Raw genomic sequence first — 18,332 nt, 5'->3', positions numbered from 1 at the left:
TCGGTGAATGAATCCTGACACATATCTGCTATTTTTCAAAGGTATTTTTCCTCGGTAAATATAAAACCAAATGTTCCTTTGCAAAACATTTTTTTGTCTGCTATTGTCATGCTATAACTGATTACAGAGAATACTAAAACGAAAATCGACGTGTGTCGCTTGGCTCGAGCGACTTCGTTGCTTTTTCGCTATCATTTGTTACATTTCTTTAATTAATAGTTCGGTTGTTACGCAAACATCGCAAAATGATATGGGAATTTTATATTTATCTCAATCCGTTCTTTTATGTCTTCATGGATTCCTCCTGGAGCGAGGAATTTGTGAAACACTCTGTATATGTATTTTTCGGATTGCAATTTTAGTATTATTTCGACTTCGGATTATTAACTTAAGGAATGCCAACGTGTGTGTATATATTTAAAATAAAAATTATTCTAAATTTTCTCAGGTCTTTTTCCCGTTATACCATATCTATTTACCGTCCATGCTTATTTCGAGCTCTATGTTTCATATTTCGGCCACGATATTTCTAAGAGGACGCTAGTGCACAACGGAATTTCTCTGGTACGCCAACAGTCTTTATAGTATCTCGTCCGATCCGATGGTCATTTACTCTCAGACTCCCACGCAATGTATACGCGTGCACGCGTATCGACCAGGGACGTACGACACGCACATCATATAAACACATGTGTTTACGTGTGATGCACGTAAAATCCTATCCATGCCGTCATCACGAGCGTCTGAGACAGGTTTTATCGAGCGATAAAGAAAGGAATCCCGAAGAGAAGGAGAAGCGCACGAGGAAGATCTCGGCTGATTCAGGTTAGTGATAATACGGCGACGTGCAGATACGACGAACACCGCAGCGTGGCTCTCGTCAGTCGTGGCTGCGAATGTCGCCACGTACATAATTCACGGCCATGTGCCGAGCCGATAATCGTCTCCGTCAGCTCTACCGACGGCGATGCATGCAAATACGAAATGTCAACATTCAGAGGTGAGCCGTTTCGCGACGGGTGCGTAAGCAACGACAAACGGCGACGGCGCGTCAGCGAAGTTAGCCTCCCCAATTTCGTAAGAAATTAGGACACCACCAATCCAATCCAATCCAATCCACGTAGAAGGAAGAGAAGAGAAGCGCGCGCGTGTGTCACCGCGAGACCCAAACTTTGGCTGACTGGAGACAGCTGGAGACCAGCTGAAGACCAGTCGAAATGGACTGATCGGTCTCCCTCACTTTCTTCGGTCAGCTGGCGTATGTTCATGACAAATCGAAAGTTCTCACGGGGAGAGACGGACCTTGACACGCGGATTCCAATTGAACTCGAGAGATTAGACATGTCAATGGTAAATGAGCATACTGCGCGACGGAAAAAAAACAACGAGGTGCTTTGTGCGCCGGAGAAACGGGATATAATCCAACTGATAGCGGGACCGATAAATTCGAGCTGAGTAAATACTGCGCGAAGGTGTGATTCCGAATGCATCGCGTATTGCAAGCGGACACGATAGATGGTCGTTTCGTTGGTTGAGAGGAAACAGTTGTGTGTGTGTGTGTTTCTTGGAATCCGGTGCCCTACGAGGAAATACCGATCGACCAAGTCGCTTCTCTGTTTGAACCAACAGAGATATATACGACTTGTAAGAGACAAATATACCTATGTGCGTTGATGTATATATATATATATATATATATATATACGTGCGTGTGTTTTAAATATATTTCTTTTTATATGTATATAGAGCTCTTGAAAGATTGTTGGCTTTTATTATGACTATATGGACTGTTTGATTTTTAGATGTGGAGTGCTTCCTTATCTTTAAATATAATATGGTGTATGATAAGAGTTACGTTATACATGACAAGAAACCCAGTTATGACTCACACTGATATATAAACTTATAATCATGTAAACGTGGCCTGTACAAAAATATTGTATGGTTTATGTGTCGTAAAGTAAACAAAAATATCGCAACAATGGGTTCTATCGCTTTAGAGGAGTATGAGTTAATGAGGGACTCAAAATATAGAGTGTGAGTGTACAATAATTGCGTATCATTATCTAAAATTAACTGACAGAAAATTATCTGACATGTATTTCGAAAACTTCTCATTCTCTTCAAACAATAATTATAATTTTTCAATACAGTTTGTTTAATATTTGTATATAATAAGTCAATTAAGTTTGCAATACAATTACGATTACAATTAAAGATTGTAATAATTAAAATTTAATATATATGTATACTATAATATTTTATATCTGTTTTAGCTATGTGTCCGCTGTTGATAAGGCTCTAAAAAGCTTCGAATACACAAGTGAATGGGCAGATTTAATTTCTGCATTAGGGAAACTCAACAAAGTATTACTTAGTCATATGAAGTTTCCTGTTATTCCCAGGAGAATTAAAATATCGAAAAGATTAGCACAATGCATGCATCCAGCATTACCTTCTGGTGTTCATCTGAAAGCTTTAGAAACTTATGACATTATTTTTAAATGTATGGGCACTAATAGGCTCAGTCATGAACTCTTTATCTATAGCGCAGGTATGTTGTGCGCATGCTGTGCATATTAAAAGCAGTAATTGTAAATAGTTTTTTTAATACTTTGTAATTTTGTTTTTAAATAGGTCTCTTTCCATTATTGGGTCATGCTGCCATGAACGTCAGGCCATCATTGTTGACAGTGTATGAGACGCACTTTGTGCCACTTGGTGAAAGGTTAAGACCAGGCCTGAGTGGTTTTCTAAGTGGTGTCCTCTTGGGTCTAGAAGATGGTTCTGACCATTTCGACAGGTGTGCTAAACTGACATAACATTCACATTGTATTTATAATGTCGTTAACTATGAATGACAAAAAAATTTATGACGTGTATTACTTTTTCAGAACCAATTCCTTATTAGAGAAAGTGTGCGATGGTGTTGGTGCGGAACACTTTTATGCGTGTCTGTGGGACTGCTTAGCTTCGAATTCTGGCATCCGGTTGCCTGCTATATCATTTGTTCTAGCACACTTCAATAAAAAGCTATTGATGGAGGAGCAAGAATACATTATGGGTACTAATATTAAACTTATGGTAAGAGAAATTTTATTTAATTATTTTGAGATAATATATTATTAAATATTGAGGCTTGTTCACATGTGTCTTATTACAGGTTTCAGCCTTATGCGCCGGAGTACAAGACACTTCGGTACTAGTGCAGAGAAGTGCACTGGATTTTCTATTGATAGGTTTTCCTATTCACAATAGTCAGTTAATGCGTCAAGATATGATAATATTAATCAAAGCTGCTCTGGTTACTATACTACGAAGAGACATGAGTTTAAATAGGTAAGGACTGATGCAACGCGATAATCTTTGACAAATTTTTCCTATAACTCTGTTACATGTCTCATCTTTAAATTGTAGACGCTTGTTTGCCTGGTTGTTAGGCACCGAAGTGAGCACGTCAATTTTAAAGATAAAAACGCAAGTAGCCGCAGATACTAAGGAAGATTCCATAACGTATTTTGATATATATTCGAAAGAGATGCTAGTCGAAGCGATAAAATACCTTCTTAAAGACGTATGCGAAGAGGATTCACAGGATCTGAAGCCATATAGAATACTTGTTTCATTACTCGATAAAGTGGATATCGGACCAGTAATTTTGGATGATATCCTGTTTGAAGTGTTCAGGTAAAGTTGAGATACATTACATACATTTTAAAAGAAAAAAAAAAGGTTCCGTCCGAAACTAGCTTTCTAGCTCTCTATTTGTTATATTTCAGGACATTTTATAACGCTTGCAAACAATCAGTAGCAAATCACGCTTCGAAAGCAAACGAAGTAGTGAAATCCGCGAATCTATTGTTCTCTACGCTAGAGCCGTCATACATCTGGATACATTGCGGACATTTGTTTGAGAAGGCCTGCAGTATCAGAGCGAAGACGCAAGTTACGATAGAAGACGTTTCCGTGAGGCCCGTCGGCAGTGGAATGCCAGATCTAGTGGAAGTGTGCATACTGACGGAATTCCTGCTAGAGACCGTGTCGCTGGACGCATTCATAGACACTCCGTCTGAACATCTGCCCGGCTTATTTTACGAGATCACGAGCAAACTTTTGTATCACATCAACATTCTGTCCCCGATGGAGATCTCGAAGAGTCTCAAGTTGTGTGCTAAGATCCTATCGAAGATGCAACCGACCATGATGACAACTCATACGGACAAGTACGAGGTGGACACCAAAGTGGACGTGTCTCTGAACAACATCACAATTCCTAGCGATCATTCTTCCTTGACGACGATCCCCTTGGAGAAGAGTCAGTCGGACAGTAAGTTAAACAAGCCCGATGCGACCAACGCATCTTTCACGGAGAAAAGCCCGAGCACGAGGAGAAGAGCCAATTCCGGCGGCGCTACTAAAAGGAGCGAGAAGAAGTCGAAGAAGAAAAGCAGCAAGAGCACGCCCAAATTGAACGATACTTACAGCATACAAGCCGACGGCAGCAATATTTCGGTTGTGGTGAGTGAAGACTCAAAATCTTTACCCAGGAACAAGAGCATGGACGACATCAAAGCAAGCTGCATCGAGAGCAACGGATTGAGCCCCACGAGCCCCAAGAGCAGTCAGCTGTCCACGTTGAAACTCTTCGCGAACGTCAGTCCAAACGGATCGACGGGTTCCTTGTGCAAGGGACCATCTCCGGCTTTTCAAGCTCAGCATTCTATGCTGGAGAAATGCCTCCGTCAGTATGAGATATTTTATGTCAAGTTGATCAGCCAGCGCATACTCAGCAAGGAGAGAACGGTGCAGGATATGTTTGACCACCTGGTAGTGTCCTGCCCGCGCAAGAGTTTCGACGAGAGAATGCGCTACCTGGAGCACCTGTTGAACGCCAAACTGAACATAGAGGACTCCGGATTCTTCAGCCAAGACACATCCGTGACCGAGGACACCAAGTGCCTGGATATTTTTCACCTGTCCCTCGACATTGCAGCACACTCGGACTGGACCGAGGCTATGAAGATAGCGTCCACCCTGTTCGTCGAGTTGTCCGCGTTCCCGAAATACCGCCAGCCCGGTGACGATGTGCACGTGGAGGAGGAGCCCAAATTCGAGCAGGTTCTGCCGGACTGGCTGAAGGTCCTGATAGTTTGTTCCTGCTGGCTGCAGAAGCAACCGGCGTTGCAGTTGACGAGCATCGCTACGTTGTTGGACTTGATATCGTTGCTGGAAGCGCACAACGATGTCGAGACGCATCCCAAGAGCGGAGAGGGCATGACAGCCGTAATAATGGCGCCTTTGTTAAAGCAATGGCACGTTACTTACCTGATGCAGTACACTAATATATTTCAGGTATGCGCTCGTAATTCTTTCGTATGTATACACCCAATGATTTTTGACCACTAAATATAACAAAGTATAACGTTTATTGTACAGAGCATTTCTGAATTCCACGACAACAACAAACTTACGGGACTTACAAGATTCTCTATGTTGGAAAAAAGTTTTAGTAAATATGTCTACAAGAGCTTGCTTTTTGAGATACAGTTTTCAATAAATGACAACAATGAAAGAAAATTTATCGCGATTTTCTTCTAGCGAATTAAAAATGCCAATTAAAATGCTTTTGCTTAATTTTTGAAAATAATAATTATCAATTTTTGATAATTTCTGAATATCAGTCATTCATTGTGACGTTGGTCGTACCGTTGTACGTTGGTTGTTACCGTTTGTCGCGAGTAAAATAAAAAATGCAATGTTTTTCCCCTTATCATCATGGATGCCTACACTTTCGAGAAGCTTGTAAATATATGGCAGATATGTTATACAAATTGTCCAAGAGAATTACTTATTTTTTAAAACACGACACAATGAATAGGATATATATTTTTCTTTAAACTGAGATTGTGGCAGTTGTGTTTCGGAAACTAAGCACGTTTAAGGACATATATTTGCTAGGATTCATTTACTTTTTAATGTATATAATGTATCCTGTGAATTTGACGGTGTAAAGTTTCAGATATATATCCTGTATCACACAGAAATTACCAAAGATATAACGTATGCTGATGAAGGAATTATTCCATGTTAAGGTTTTGGCGCACTCCTTGTGGCATCATTTAGGCGAGCTTCCCGCCCATAAGTTTAGGATGCGTTGCGTAGAGCTGTTGCATGACCTGCATCATACCTTGTACAATTCCTGCGACGCGGTTGAGGACCTGATAGGGTCTGCGCTCACCTCTGAGAATCCTGAGAAGAAAATCGAAGCGTTCGGCAGATTCGCCACTTTATGGCACCTGGGACGAGAGATCGAGACGAATCCGCGGCTACGTGGTTGCCCCAGGACTTTCGACCAGTAAGCAAAAGACATTAATTTTCTTCGTTTAACTAGTCGTTATTAATGACCCCCGAACACGTGTTTGTCGCAGGTCGTTATTGAAAATGCTAGACAATCTTCAGCTCGCGGACAATTCGCCGTTGAAGCTGCAGGCCCAGTCGTGGCTGCTACATTCCCTAATGCGCGGCGATATATCACGCGTAATAGATCCACTATTGACAATACTCTTGGATCCGTCCACCTGCCGTATGAGCGTTCTTCACGTTAGTATACAACACAGCAATACCGTCCTAACGAAGAACGACCCGGTGGAGGAGAAGTCGGAGGTGCAGGACGACACGGAGGGCGCCGCTAAGATCTACGCGATTAGCTCGGTGGACGGTAATGTGATATATCATGTGAGCGACAACGTGGACGAGGACAAAAAGTGGAAGAAGGGCAAGAAGAAGAAACAGACGATCAATCCTGTGAAGATCAAGCGGATCTTTGCCGTGACGACCTTGGCGACTGGCGACAATTGCAGCCACTACGTCACGGAGAGGAATCAGTTCATGAAGGAGCTCGAGGTGCCGCCCAGCATATCCGGCAACAGGAAGATCTCCGTCTTTGTGAACCCACTCTCGATTAATTGTAACGAGAACTCGACGGATTCCTTGACGGAGGACGACTCGTTGCCGAGTATGCGGAAGGCAAACCTAACCACCGAATTGTTGAAGAACGCCACCCGTTTCAAGAAAATTGACTTCGACAAAGGTTCCACCGCCAGTTTAGACGAGAGTCTCTTCGAATCGGCCAATTCCAGCTTGAAGGCAAAAGACAAGAACAGCCTGAAGAAGCTGAACGACGACGTCGGCTCGTCGTTGGACTCCATCACGAACAGCTTGGACTCGAGCAGCCCCGAAGTGACTAATAATAAACAGTCGAAGCCGAAGAAGGAGCCTGTCATAATGCCAGGCAGTTCCAGGGAGGTGGCCGGCACCATCATCAAGGGCAGATACTACAGCACGAATGAGTTCAGCGCGAATTACGATCATGAGATCGGTAGTTTCGAAGCGAGCGCGGAGGTGCCTAGCTGGACGATGGACGACGAGGACGGCGACCTGGACGCCAGCACCACCGCGGAGGAGTACTTCAGCAACTCCAGCAGCACCAGTATAGTCGAAGAGATCTTAAACGAGGTGCTCGATCGCGCGATGCAACTGTGCGATGCCGCGGAATCGTCAAAAAGCGTGAGTATCCCAATTATTTATTTATAGTTTGTTGAAAGTGGCTGTAAATATATAGCCACAAAATGATACGTTCAATAATCTTACTGAATGCCGACTATACAGACTATTTTCGTTATATATCTATCATATCTGTTATGTTCTCATCCATATTTAGTGGGTTAAGTTCAATCATTCAATCGCGTTTTCATTTCTATCGAGCGATTTCTGTATATTGTACATTGTTTCGGCGAGAATTTGCACGATGTTTCTTCGCTTGCAGTCGGAGGAAATCACGCAGCAGAACGCAAAGTCCAATCGAAACGTCGGTCTGGGCGTTCACAATCTTCACTCGCACATGTTGCTTTACTGCGGCGTATACGACTCCACCAGGACTCTCTACGCTCTGCGTACGCTCAGGAACGAGCTGCTGACGAACACGAGAATGTTCTTGTGTTGCGCTGCGACAACCGGCGTGGCGAGCACGACCAAGAACGCTTCGACGATACTGCTGAACTTGTTGGCGAGGCATCGGAAGAGCGTTTTCGGCAGGAATTTCCACGGCAGCATTGCCAACTCGGAATTCATAGCGGCTTATCGGAGCAGTATGTACCTGGAAGTGCTGATAAGCGTATGCCTTTACTTCGCGAGAAGTTATTATCCGAATCTCGGACAGATGAGGCTTACGTACGAAGAGATCGCCGGTAATCGTCAGGTACGTTTCTTCTTTTTTTCTTTTTTTTTTCTTTTTTCTTTTTTTGTCATGAATAATAAATAACTCCTTGAATATTGTCCACGTGTGTGTGAGAGGAGAAAAATCAAATTTAATATTAGTAAAATATATCAAAAATATATAAAAATACGTAAAAAAAGTATACATATATATATCTTTTTTCATAAATTATTAATATATACATATATTTTCGTCTTAATATCACGCACAGACACACACATCGAAATTATAATCTTTACAGGTGCAACTTGCGAGCGCAGAGCTACTGACGCTGATGTTTTCCGAGCTGATCCCAATTGTACGCGACTCTGGGAAAGGTTTCAGCTGCTACATAGTCGACCTGCTGACCAAGTGCAAGGTACAGAAAGTTGCGCTGCACTGTCTCGTGTCCAGCGTTATGAGTATGAGGAATGCTCACAAAGAAAACGAGGACGTCTTCACGTTCACCGAGGAGATCGTGCTGTTCAACGATCCGTTCATCGACAATGACGTTAACAAGTGTAAATTTCGAGCGAGCGATCATACGGAAGCTTTCCAGATACAGTTGCTGCGGTGAGTGTGTAATAAAGTACAGTGAATGCTTCAGAAACACATTTTACTTTACCGCCCTGCAAGTGACCGATCACATTTCCAGATTATTGCTGTCGTTAATAATGTTGGAGCATCAGTGTAGCAGCCAGAAAGGGGAGGAGATCAACCCGACAGTATCGTCCATGCCAAGCTCGCCGGCACGGACTCTGTCAAACTTGATAGGCAACAGCCTGAAGTACGTTCCCGGAGCGGCGATCCCGCAGCAACCGATGTTCCTCGCCAGTATTCTCAATGCATTGCAACTCGTACGTAATTCGCGATATTGGAATAATAAGTGACCTGCATCGATGAATATGTTAACATTAACATCATCTCACTCAGGATCATATGAGGCATCTTCATCAACACTGGACGACGCTCGTCACGTCCAGCCTGCCATTCATGGGATCGTCACTGACGACCGTCGTTACGTCGGTCATTCATCAATTGTGCAGCAATATCGAGCACCTAGCGTCGTATTACATCAGCGAGGAGGCCGCGTTGACATCGAAATTGCAGGATATCAGTACGGTCGAGTGCTGTTTGCCCGCGGATTACACAGTGACACATCTGGAGGCTTTGACGTATTTGCTGCATTATTGCCTGCTGGATACTTCCCAGCAAATTGGGTTCTCCTTCAACCAGCCGCTAAGTACGATACAGACAGGAATCCCCGGCGCTAATCCGAGCCAGATATTCAACAATCTTATACACGTCTTCATGCCGAGCCCGCTCACGTCGGTCAGTTCCCTGCATCCGCTAGATGCAGTTTCTACAAATTTGAATTTTAGCTTGTGCGCTGATGATAAAACACATTTTCTTTTTCTCCCGCAGGATCTATCCGCAGCGAAGGATAAAACCGGTGCCACCGAACTGCAACAACACGCCAGAAGAACGGCGCTGAGCCACTTGCCGAGGATAATAGCGTCCTTATCTGCCTTGTGGCAGGCAGTCTTGGCGACGAAAGACAAGTAAACATTCTACCATATTTTTTATGTACACAGAAACATTTTATATTCCATTAATATAATATTGTTGTGCTTCTTTTTTATGATGCTGTATAGCGAGCAAGCCAGCTGTGTGGTGGGCAGCCCGAGAATAGTCAAGTATCAATTGTTGGAGCTCTTGTCGCCAATCTCTTTCCATCACGGAGCCAATTTCCTGGCCGCAGTCGCAGTGGCATGGCACGAGAGACGACAGCCGTCGGCCGTTTCGAAGAAGGTAAATATTAACTATTTGATTAATCCTTTGAATATATTCCGTGTGGAGTTGCCGAACGGTTGAGAAAAACGGTTATCGTGAGAATATTTGTGTTGTGAAACACGTTATCATATGCTTATACGTCTTCTGATAAAGTAACTAATATGAATGATAAAAAGATTATACTTTGGGATATGAATCAGTTTGTGTCAACAAGATGAAGGAAAGTAAGCATTGAGCGTCCATCAATTATAATCGATAAATACATACATACATACATACATATATATATATATATATTGAAAAAAAAAATAAAAGCAACGTGCGAAATAGGCAATATATTTAGCAGCTTGGCTTTGGAAAAGAAACTTTCATTTAAACCCGAGTTCGTTTATACACAGATGCTCCCAGAAGCCTGTCCCAACCAGCAAGTGATGGTTCATCTGGTTAGCGCGATCCGCGTGATGCCTATTGACACATTGGTTCACACCGTGCACCAAGTGGTGAAAACGCCGCCGCCGATACACGGGATTAAGCAGGACTTCTCGTTGGAGGTCTCGGTGCTGGAATTACTTTACGTGTACATGCAAAGTAACACGTCGCAGTCGCTCATCGAGTCGTGGGCATCTTTGCTCAGTCTGCTGAAGGACGGTCTGTCGTTAACAGCGCCCGCGCAATTTCTCTTGCTGGCTATATTGAACGAGTACGTGCAAAAGTGTCCGCCTATGCAGGAGAAGAAGGACATCAAGGATCTGCAAGACGTGTCTGCGAAGGTAACGATTGTTATCGCACGCTTTGTGTTGCATTGCCGCGATAAGAGAACGGTCGCTGAATATCACTCGATTTCCGAACATTCCAGCTCATCGAGTCGTGTTCGCAAATAGCCGGCGCGTGTCTGGAACAGACAACGTGGCTGAGAAGAAACCTGGCCGTCCGAGAGGACGTCTTCGAGGTGGTGGAAGGTTCCTCGGAAGGTAAAGAAGGAAAGAATGGTGCTGGTGCGTAATGTGCATATTATTTCTTAGCTATACTTGTGAAAAATACTTTCTCAACGTAGTAACGATTTTTTCTTTTTTTTCTCTCCCTTTTTTTTTTTTTAATCTTTTTCTTCCATTTCTCTCGATGTGCTTTATTCCCTCAGTTCTGTGACCTTACATTAGCGAGCGAGCAGCTTCGACCTTTTTCGCCGGTGTTCGTACGTACGCGCATTGATGGAAACTTGATACTTTTTTACAGTGACACCCGGTACTCCGCCTAACGCGGCGTACAGCGTTCAGGCGCAAGCGGTATTGGCGGAAATACTTGCGCCGTTGTTGGACGTGAGTTACGGTTCGCAGGAGAAAGAACGCGTGGTGACGTTGCTGACGAATCTCATGTACAACGTTACGCCTTACTTGAAGAATCACACGTGAGTTTTGTGAGACTCGCTTTTATAGCGCTTTTTTTTCTATAGCTTTCTGACGTCGCTCGATTCTCGATTGTCGACGACAAAAAACAGCATTCTGATTTTTTATTGCATTCTCACAGAATAAAGAACATCGCTTCATTCACCGCCTGCTCCCAGCTGCTGGCCTCCTTGTCAGGATACCAATACACACGAAAAGCATGGCGCAAGGATGTCTTGGACCTATTACTCGACCCAGCTTTCTTCCAAATGACACCGGCGTGCTTACCGTACTGGAGAACTATAATAGACAACCTGATGACGCACGACAATACCACCTTCAGAGATTTAATGAGTAATTAGCAAGCACCCTCTCCTCTAACGGCATGCGACATGTTCGTTGTAACCGTAGAAGTCGAGCTAACGTTATTTCATTGAACAGATCGTGTCTCCATGGCTCAAGGCAGCGGGATCAGTATATTCTCGTCGAAAGAGCAAGAATACGAACAGAAGGCACAACTGTTGAAGCGGTTGGCGTTCGTTATCCTTTGCAGCGAGACGGATCAGTATCACAAGTACATGCCGGAGATACAAGGTGAGTTTAGCTCGGCAGGATTTATCGGATACTCAGACCCACACACACACACACACACACACACACGTATAATTGTTGATTGGTTATTTTGCTTTCAGAACGTTTAGCAGATAGTTTACGCCTACCCCAAGTAATCCCGTCTATCCAGGCGCAAGTGTTTCTATGTTTTCGCGTATTGCTATTGAGAATGTCACCGCAACACGCAACGTCCTTATGGCCGGTCATAGTTAGCGAGCTTGTTCAAGTTTTCCTCTACATTGAGCAAGAATTGAATACAGACAGCGAAGAGTTCAGGTACGCGAATTCTTCTGATTCATGTTGCTTCCCGGATATTGAGCAAACTCGCTTATGGGACGCTACTGCTTTGTATTGTGCATGGTATATGTTTATTTTGCGTACGCGCGATTGGTCATTACCTTATCAGAGCTATGTCTAGGATATGTATTTTTCCTTTGTGTCTCATATGTTCTCTTGTGTTTTCTTTTATGTTCTTTTCTTTTTCCTTCAAAGTCGCGTTATGGCTTCGACGTGACCGACAGTCACAGTATAGTAGCGAAACGTCTTGTAATACTTGTGAATTATCGTTGGTACACATTGGCATGATCGGTAGCTCTGTGCGCGTTTTGCGCATTGACCTTAAGAGAGCATTGCATTCGAGACACGATCAGGAGATCACTAACATTCGCAGGACACTCGAAATACAAGTGACAGATCTCTGAATACATAGAATATTGTGTAGAGTACCGATGTCCCTTCTCGAGGTTTCGAATACATATTTCAATACCGACTGGTAAATAGCAGTAAATATCCTCAACAAATTTCTCTCTGTATACGTCCCCACTAACATGGACACGAACCTAATATCGTACTGTTTTTTGGCTCTGTTTCGGCATCCGCGATTTGATGGGATTTGTGGTGCCTCCGTAACTTGAATGGTGTTGGGACAGCAGTCTTCAGAGCAGGTAACTCGATGGTCCAATGCAATATTCGACGTGTACCGCGTGGCGTACACATACGGTTAACAGTGCGAAGGAGTTGACTTCGGTAATGTGTGAAATACTGCGAGAAGTACCTTCAGTTTCAGCGTCTAAGTACATCTCTATACTCGGCGCCTGAATTCATCTACTGTTTTCTAAATATTTGAAGATAGATATGTATATCTATCAAAGTGATTTGCCACCAAGATTTGCACCTGCGAATATTCAAAGATGCTGAACCACAACTGGTAACCGTATGCAGTGCGCGCAAAATTGCCGTGCCGAGCCGAGCCGAGCCGAGTCGTCTGTCGGGAAAATTGTATATCGTTTTTACATTGGCTGGGTCGAACCGTCACGCTTCTCAAGTTGCGAACGCTTAATAGCGGTACACTAAATAACGGCGCACGGTTGTGTTTCACGCAGCTCGCACATCAAGCTCCTGTCGGCCCTGGACTCGTCGTGGGCTGTCAACGCCAGCAACGGGCTGCAGGCGCACGGACACCCTCACTGGTTGCAGTTGCAGCTGGCCGCTGCTAAATTGCTAGACCTGGCGTTGCTGTTGCCCGCGCACAGATTACCGCAATTTCAGATGTGAGTGGCCGCTTGAAACGATTCCTTGGGCGCGCGCGCGCGCGAGTTCGCCTCAAGAGCAGCGGAGAGTCGATCTCGAGACAGCCGCGTCGTGTCTCGCGTAAGACAGATGCGTGCATTCATTTATTCATCCCGTCGATTTACAGGTACAAATGGGCGTTCGTTGGAGACGCGGCGGCAGGCTGCGCGGATAACAACAAATTGTCCTCGGACTTTGTGCCGCACATCACGCGAATCGCGAAATTAATGGATAGTAAGGTGAGAGCTCCCTCGCGACTGAGCAGCTCTCGCTGCTTTCGACGAGAATTTCTTGGCGCGTACACGAGAAGCGATTGCTCGCTTCTCGTGTTTCCGGCAGGGGACAGCTTGACGTGTGTGAGAATACGTGTGTTGAGAGGCAATGCGACGATCCCGTGAACGATCAGATTTGGTAATTGAAATCTCGCCCTTCCTCCTCTGCTTCCGTCCAACACTGCTCCGGTGTCAGGCACTTCTGTCTTATCTCGTCGAAGACATAGTCCTCCTTGCACTCGCACCCGCTTCTACACGGTGTGTAACAATCCACCACGTCCGGCTCCATGCACGTGAATTGGCAGAGGCAATGCGTCCAGACTGACCGGTCGTCGCACTGTTGGTAGCCTCGGGAGCCTACAGAGGCGAACTCGTCGTAGTCGTAGCCGGGGATCCGGTGCTTGGTGTATCTGTAGACCTTCCTGGGCAATTCGTACCAGTCGATGTGCTCGGCGAACAGATTTCTCTCGAAGGAATCGACGTTGTTGCCAAAGGCGGTGAGACGGTGATCCTGCGACTCGGGATACGCGCCGCGTTGGCGCTCCGTTTCCTCGTAAAAGTCGTCCGCCACCGCATCGACGCGTCTCTTGTGGAAGTTGCCAACGCGGTCCTCCGACAAGTCCTCGTAAAAGTCGAAGTCGTACTCGGTATCGTCCTTGTATTCTGAATACGATAATGAAATAAAAACGATATTCGATTGTCGGTCCGTATTTTTAACGCCAAGTGCCCCGACGATTAACATGGATTTTGAATATATTAACCGCCGGTGAAAATGCGTGACAGGTAATACGCTGAAGAAGTACGCGATGCAAGGGAGGAGGTTTGCTTCTCTCAATATCCAATGTTGATGAAAATATGTCGATATAAAATGCTCCGTTGTAAATTCGAGTCATTTTTACAAGAAATTACCTAGGAACCTAGGAATGTCACTTTGACTCTTTTGACAGTTGTGATTAATAGACTTCCTTAACGACGTTTACGCGAAGCCCGGAGCGGAAGTTCACTCTCGATCGCGAGGAGATTAAACTGATTAGATCAATCTGCGATCTGGAATAGGTCGTTGCACTACGTGCAACGTGGTTATCTTTTCTCTAATACTCGTTAATTAGCATCAGTTAAGCTCGCATCGGAGCTGTTTGAAGTGTCGACCGGCGCGAATAAAAAGAAAGACGTTACGAGTCGTCAACGCAATTACTCGCAAGTAATATTCGTGAGTGTGTATGAGAGGAAAAAAAAAGTATCCAGACGGTGCATGGACGGTAATGAAGAACCGACGAAAGAGAATCGCAAGTGAGCTGAAAGTATTACCGAGTAACGCGAGAATCCGCATTATTCCTTGAAACGAACGGAGGAAACAGGTCGAAAACTCGCCCCAACACTCACCTCCGCTGACAATCATCACGGCGCACAAAATGTAGCAACACAGAATCTTCAGCCAAGCCATCGCTGCTACTGCTACGTCAGACTCCTCTCGCACAGATCTCGAGCTCTGCGCCGACTGTTTGAATTGCAACGTGCAAGTGCTCTCTCAATTATCGCTGCGAGGGCCTACTCTTATATAGGCTTTGCTTAAAGTCGCTTCTGTTTAACGCAACACCGCCACGCACAGTGTTATATATGTATCTTCAATTCAGTTCCTTCCGAGCGAGTTCATTGTGAGCGATCGGTTGTCGAAAAGCGAATTTAGGAACTTTGATTCAATCAGATTGAAACACAGCTTCCTTCTCCTTCCGTTACTTCGTCTTCTTTTTTCCGCTCAGATTTCAGGTTTGTTGGCATTAACGCGCTGGTGCGAGAACAGGGCTCGCGCGAATGACCGAGCCTGACGCGCACGCGTCTCTGTCCATTTCTGAAATACTTATTTTTGTAACGTGGTAATCGTACATATGTTTGTTTTTGCAGTCACGCCAATACACGCTCTCTTGTCCGTCGAGTGAATGTTGCACAACGTTCAGCGGCGAAACGGCGATCTTTCCTTTTCTTTCATCGTCGCATTGTCTCGATCGTGTACAAATACAATGTTCAGTATATTTGAAAAAAAAACTCTCTACATTGCTCTTCATATTAACATATTTTCTCGCTCGCAGTACAAACCGGAAGGCCCGCCGCCGAAGAGGAAACCGGGGGAGCTCCTGCTGACGTCGAACAACGTCCGTTCCTTGCAGGACCTGCATCATTTCTTCTCAAGCCTCAGTCGCGCCACGTGCGACACGCATGTGCCGATAAATAACACACAATTGGAGACTGTGATCGAACAGGACTTCCTTGAAAAAATGCCAGCCGTGCCAGCGAGATAGTAGGGGTACGAAGAGGTAGATAGATAGATAACATCCGTTTGTCAATCGGGAAGTGAGAAGGAGAGAAATAAAGGAGAAAAGATATGACCGTGTTAGGACTCTTTATTCTTTGATATATTTGTAAGAAAATGTACAACGAGGGTGTGTGTCGTAGTTTCGCCGTACTCGAGTGTCGATACGTAACTACTATAAATGTTTCATAAATGTGATACAGATAATGCGCAAGCACTCAGAGAAGACACGAGAGACTCTCGCTGTCAAAATCTGCGCGTCCAATACTTCAAACGGATGAAAAGAGATGCGACGAACTTGATACACCCTATGCACTTAGATAATAATAGCGTTAATCTCTTGAAACGGAGGAAAGAATCGACAGAGAGAGAGAGAGAGAGAGAGAGAGAGAGAGAGAGAGAGAGAGAGAGAGATAACATTTGCATTGAGAGAAACGCGTTAGTTCTATTGCGGATAGATTGTAGATAAAGCGATAAATTTTTTTCACGTATAGTCGTTCGATCAGGAGATATCTGGCGCGTTTAGAATAAATCGAGCTTTTGTTACTGGTTTTTTATTGATTAAGCTTTCGACTTGTCTCCTCATTCGGTTGTGAATAGTTATCAGCGTGTATGATACGGCAAGCTAAGCTCGCGCGTTGACCTGCTAACTGTAAGATTGTACAGAGAAACGATTGTACAGTGTAACATAATATTTAATAATGGATGATAAAAGGTCTTCCCGCGCTATTTTCTCTTGACATATGCGCACGTCGTTCATGCTTTCTTTAACAATTCTTTCCATCTAATTCTTCCTTTAACTTTGCGTTCGTTTTTAACGTTTGTTTGTGAAATGATTCAGACACATTTTTCCTTGATGAACGGCTGATAACGGCTGTCAGCGCACCAAATGGTTATAATTGCGAGTCACTGCTCACAGGTTTATACGGTAATTGGTTATAACAAAATTATACCAAAGTGACAGTATACAGCGTAAATATTAGTTTATTAGTTTAATTATTCTTTGTTATATTCTTATCTGAGATGCATAAAAATATGATGAATTCATTGTATTATACAAGATAAAAATGATATATATATATATATATAATTATATGTGTTATATAATGTAATATCGTATATAACATATTATGCACAAGATATAATAAATTCGTCATATTTTATCTTAAATTGGGATAAAACGTCCGATAACCGAAAAAAACTCGTTTTCGGTGCTTTCACGCAGATATTTTTTTATCAGACATATTAAGATGTATGGGAATTCAAAAAGTAAAGTAAACAAATAAATAAGTGATAAATCTGCTGGCCAGGGACGTTAGGCCAGGTTAGGGACGTTTCATCCCCCATATATTTTCCCCGAATCTTCCATTGCAGTTGTAACGTTGAACGTCTTGTATATTATCACTTCGGCTCTTATCGAATTATTACGTAAGCTCCCAAAAAATTACTCGTAATCGTGAAGGTTTAATACGCTTTATCGGAACTTTCGTCGGAAAAGAATGTGTCCGGATCGTCTCACAAACGAGTGTGTAATCATTCCCGTGCGATAACGGCGGACACAAAAAAGATTCCCTTACGAGACCAGCGAGAGTCACAGAAATTGGGATAGATTTAGTAAACGACACACAATTCGAACGATCCTCCCCCAGTCGTGACGTCCAGCGAGAGAAACGCACGATGTTATTATTAATAGTGAATGTTAATGATTAATAACGTTAATTATCAGAATCTTGGAAATTCGCGAGTCTCGCGGCAAACCTTCCCAGAGAATCGAAAAGCGTCATGAGCGGTCCGCGCGGTTGTCTTCTCGCCAACGCACCTGCGATGAATATTACATGCGTCAATCGCTTGATACAAGCGCAATCTCCTTTTTTCCATTCCATTATCTGCAGACAACCGGCCCGCTTCACATTCAACCACACACACACACACACACACACACACGACTTCGAGCCAGATAGAAGATCGCTGTGAAGTCTCAGGAACCTCCTCTCCCTATTAATTGTTTAATATAAGACTACTGTATTGTATGTGAGACGTCATTTATTTTAACGAACCGACTTTCCATGTGTGAATCAGTGAATGATAATTATCAAACGATAATATGCTACTTTGGACACAGCTCGCTTGGAATAAGACGC

At 43.8% G+C, this 18,332-nt stretch overlaps 2 protein-coding genes across 8 annotated transcripts; one reads left to right on the top strand and one right to left on the bottom strand.

Moving 5' to 3' along the window:
• The first annotated feature begins 549 nt into the window (after positions 1 to 549).
• On the top strand, positions 550 to 16,933 carry LOC105182371 (protein dopey-1 homolog). Of its 7 annotated transcripts, none has more exons than XM_019841003.2 (26): positions 557 to 1,644; positions 1,803 to 2,037; positions 2,277 to 2,554; positions 2,638 to 2,803; positions 2,895 to 3,084; positions 3,164 to 3,339; positions 3,418 to 3,687; positions 3,780 to 5,352; positions 6,093 to 6,355; positions 6,429 to 7,566; positions 7,826 to 8,257; positions 8,517 to 8,827; positions 8,910 to 9,111; positions 9,188 to 9,586; positions 9,680 to 9,816; positions 9,910 to 10,066; positions 10,447 to 10,818; positions 10,905 to 11,019; positions 11,282 to 11,453; positions 11,573 to 11,784; positions 11,872 to 12,024; positions 12,123 to 12,318; positions 12,972 to 12,986; positions 13,425 to 13,592; positions 13,739 to 13,850; positions 15,971 to 16,933. In XM_019841003.2, exons 2-26 carry the CDS (start codon positions 1,949 to 1,951, stop codon positions 16,178 to 16,180), a joined length of 7,506 nt encoding a protein of 2,501 aa, XP_019696562.1. In that variant the 5' UTR covers positions 557 to 1,644; positions 1,803 to 1,948; the 3' UTR covers positions 16,181 to 16,933. The 7 variants fall into 7 exon arrangements, with proteins under 7 accessions (XP_025155676.1, XP_025155673.1, XP_019696562.1 ...); XM_019841000.2 differs by having other exon boundaries at positions 558 to 825; positions 10,905 to 11,043; XM_019840999.2 differs by having other exon boundaries at positions 558 to 1,644; positions 10,905 to 11,043.
• Positions 13,832 to 15,964, bottom strand: LOC105182370 (uncharacterized). Its single transcript, XM_011139743.3, has 2 exons — positions 15,267 to 15,964; positions 13,832 to 14,546 (listed from the first exon to the last, which is right to left on the bottom strand). The coding sequence occupies exons 1-2, from the start codon at positions 15,325 to 15,327 to the stop codon at positions 14,014 to 14,016; spliced, it is 594 nt and encodes a 197-aa protein (XP_011138045.1). The 5' UTR covers positions 15,328 to 15,964; the 3' UTR covers positions 13,832 to 14,013.
• Positions 16,934 to 18,332: the final 1,399 nt, after the last annotated feature.

This window comes from Harpegnathos saltator, unplaced genomic scaffold (genome assembly GCF_003227715.2).
Source record: "Harpegnathos saltator strain DR-91 unplaced genomic scaffold, Hsal_v8.6 scaffold104, whole genome shotgun sequence".
Taxonomy (NCBI): Eukaryota; Metazoa; Arthropoda; class Insecta; order Hymenoptera; family Formicidae; genus Harpegnathos; species Harpegnathos saltator.
The sequence above is the reverse complement of the archived record's forward strand: the minus strand, read 5'-3'. Positions and strand labels throughout refer to the sequence as shown.

Bases quoted from the DNA above. Each gene is read 5' to 3' on its own strand.
- LOC105182371 (XM_019841000.2), top strand. From the start codon at position 1,949: ATGTGTCGTAAAGTAAACAAAAATATCGCAACAATGGGTTCTATCGCT. The intron at 3,340-3,417 runs GTAAGGACTGAT...TTTAAATTGTAG, and splicing joins AGAGACATGAGTTTAAATAG to ACGCTTGTTTGCCTGGTTGT. The intron at 6,356-6,428 runs GTAAGCAAAAGA...TGTTTGTCGCAG, and splicing joins TGCCCCAGGACTTTCGACCA to GTCGTTATTGAAAATGCTAG.
- LOC105182370 (XM_011139743.3), bottom strand. From the start codon at position 15,327: ATGGCTTGGCTGAAGATTCTGTGTTGCTACATTTTGTGCGCCGTGATG. The intron at 14,547-15,266 runs GTGAGTGTTGGG...TATCGTATTCAG, and splicing joins CGTGATGATTGTCAGCGGAG to AATACAAGGACGATACCGAG.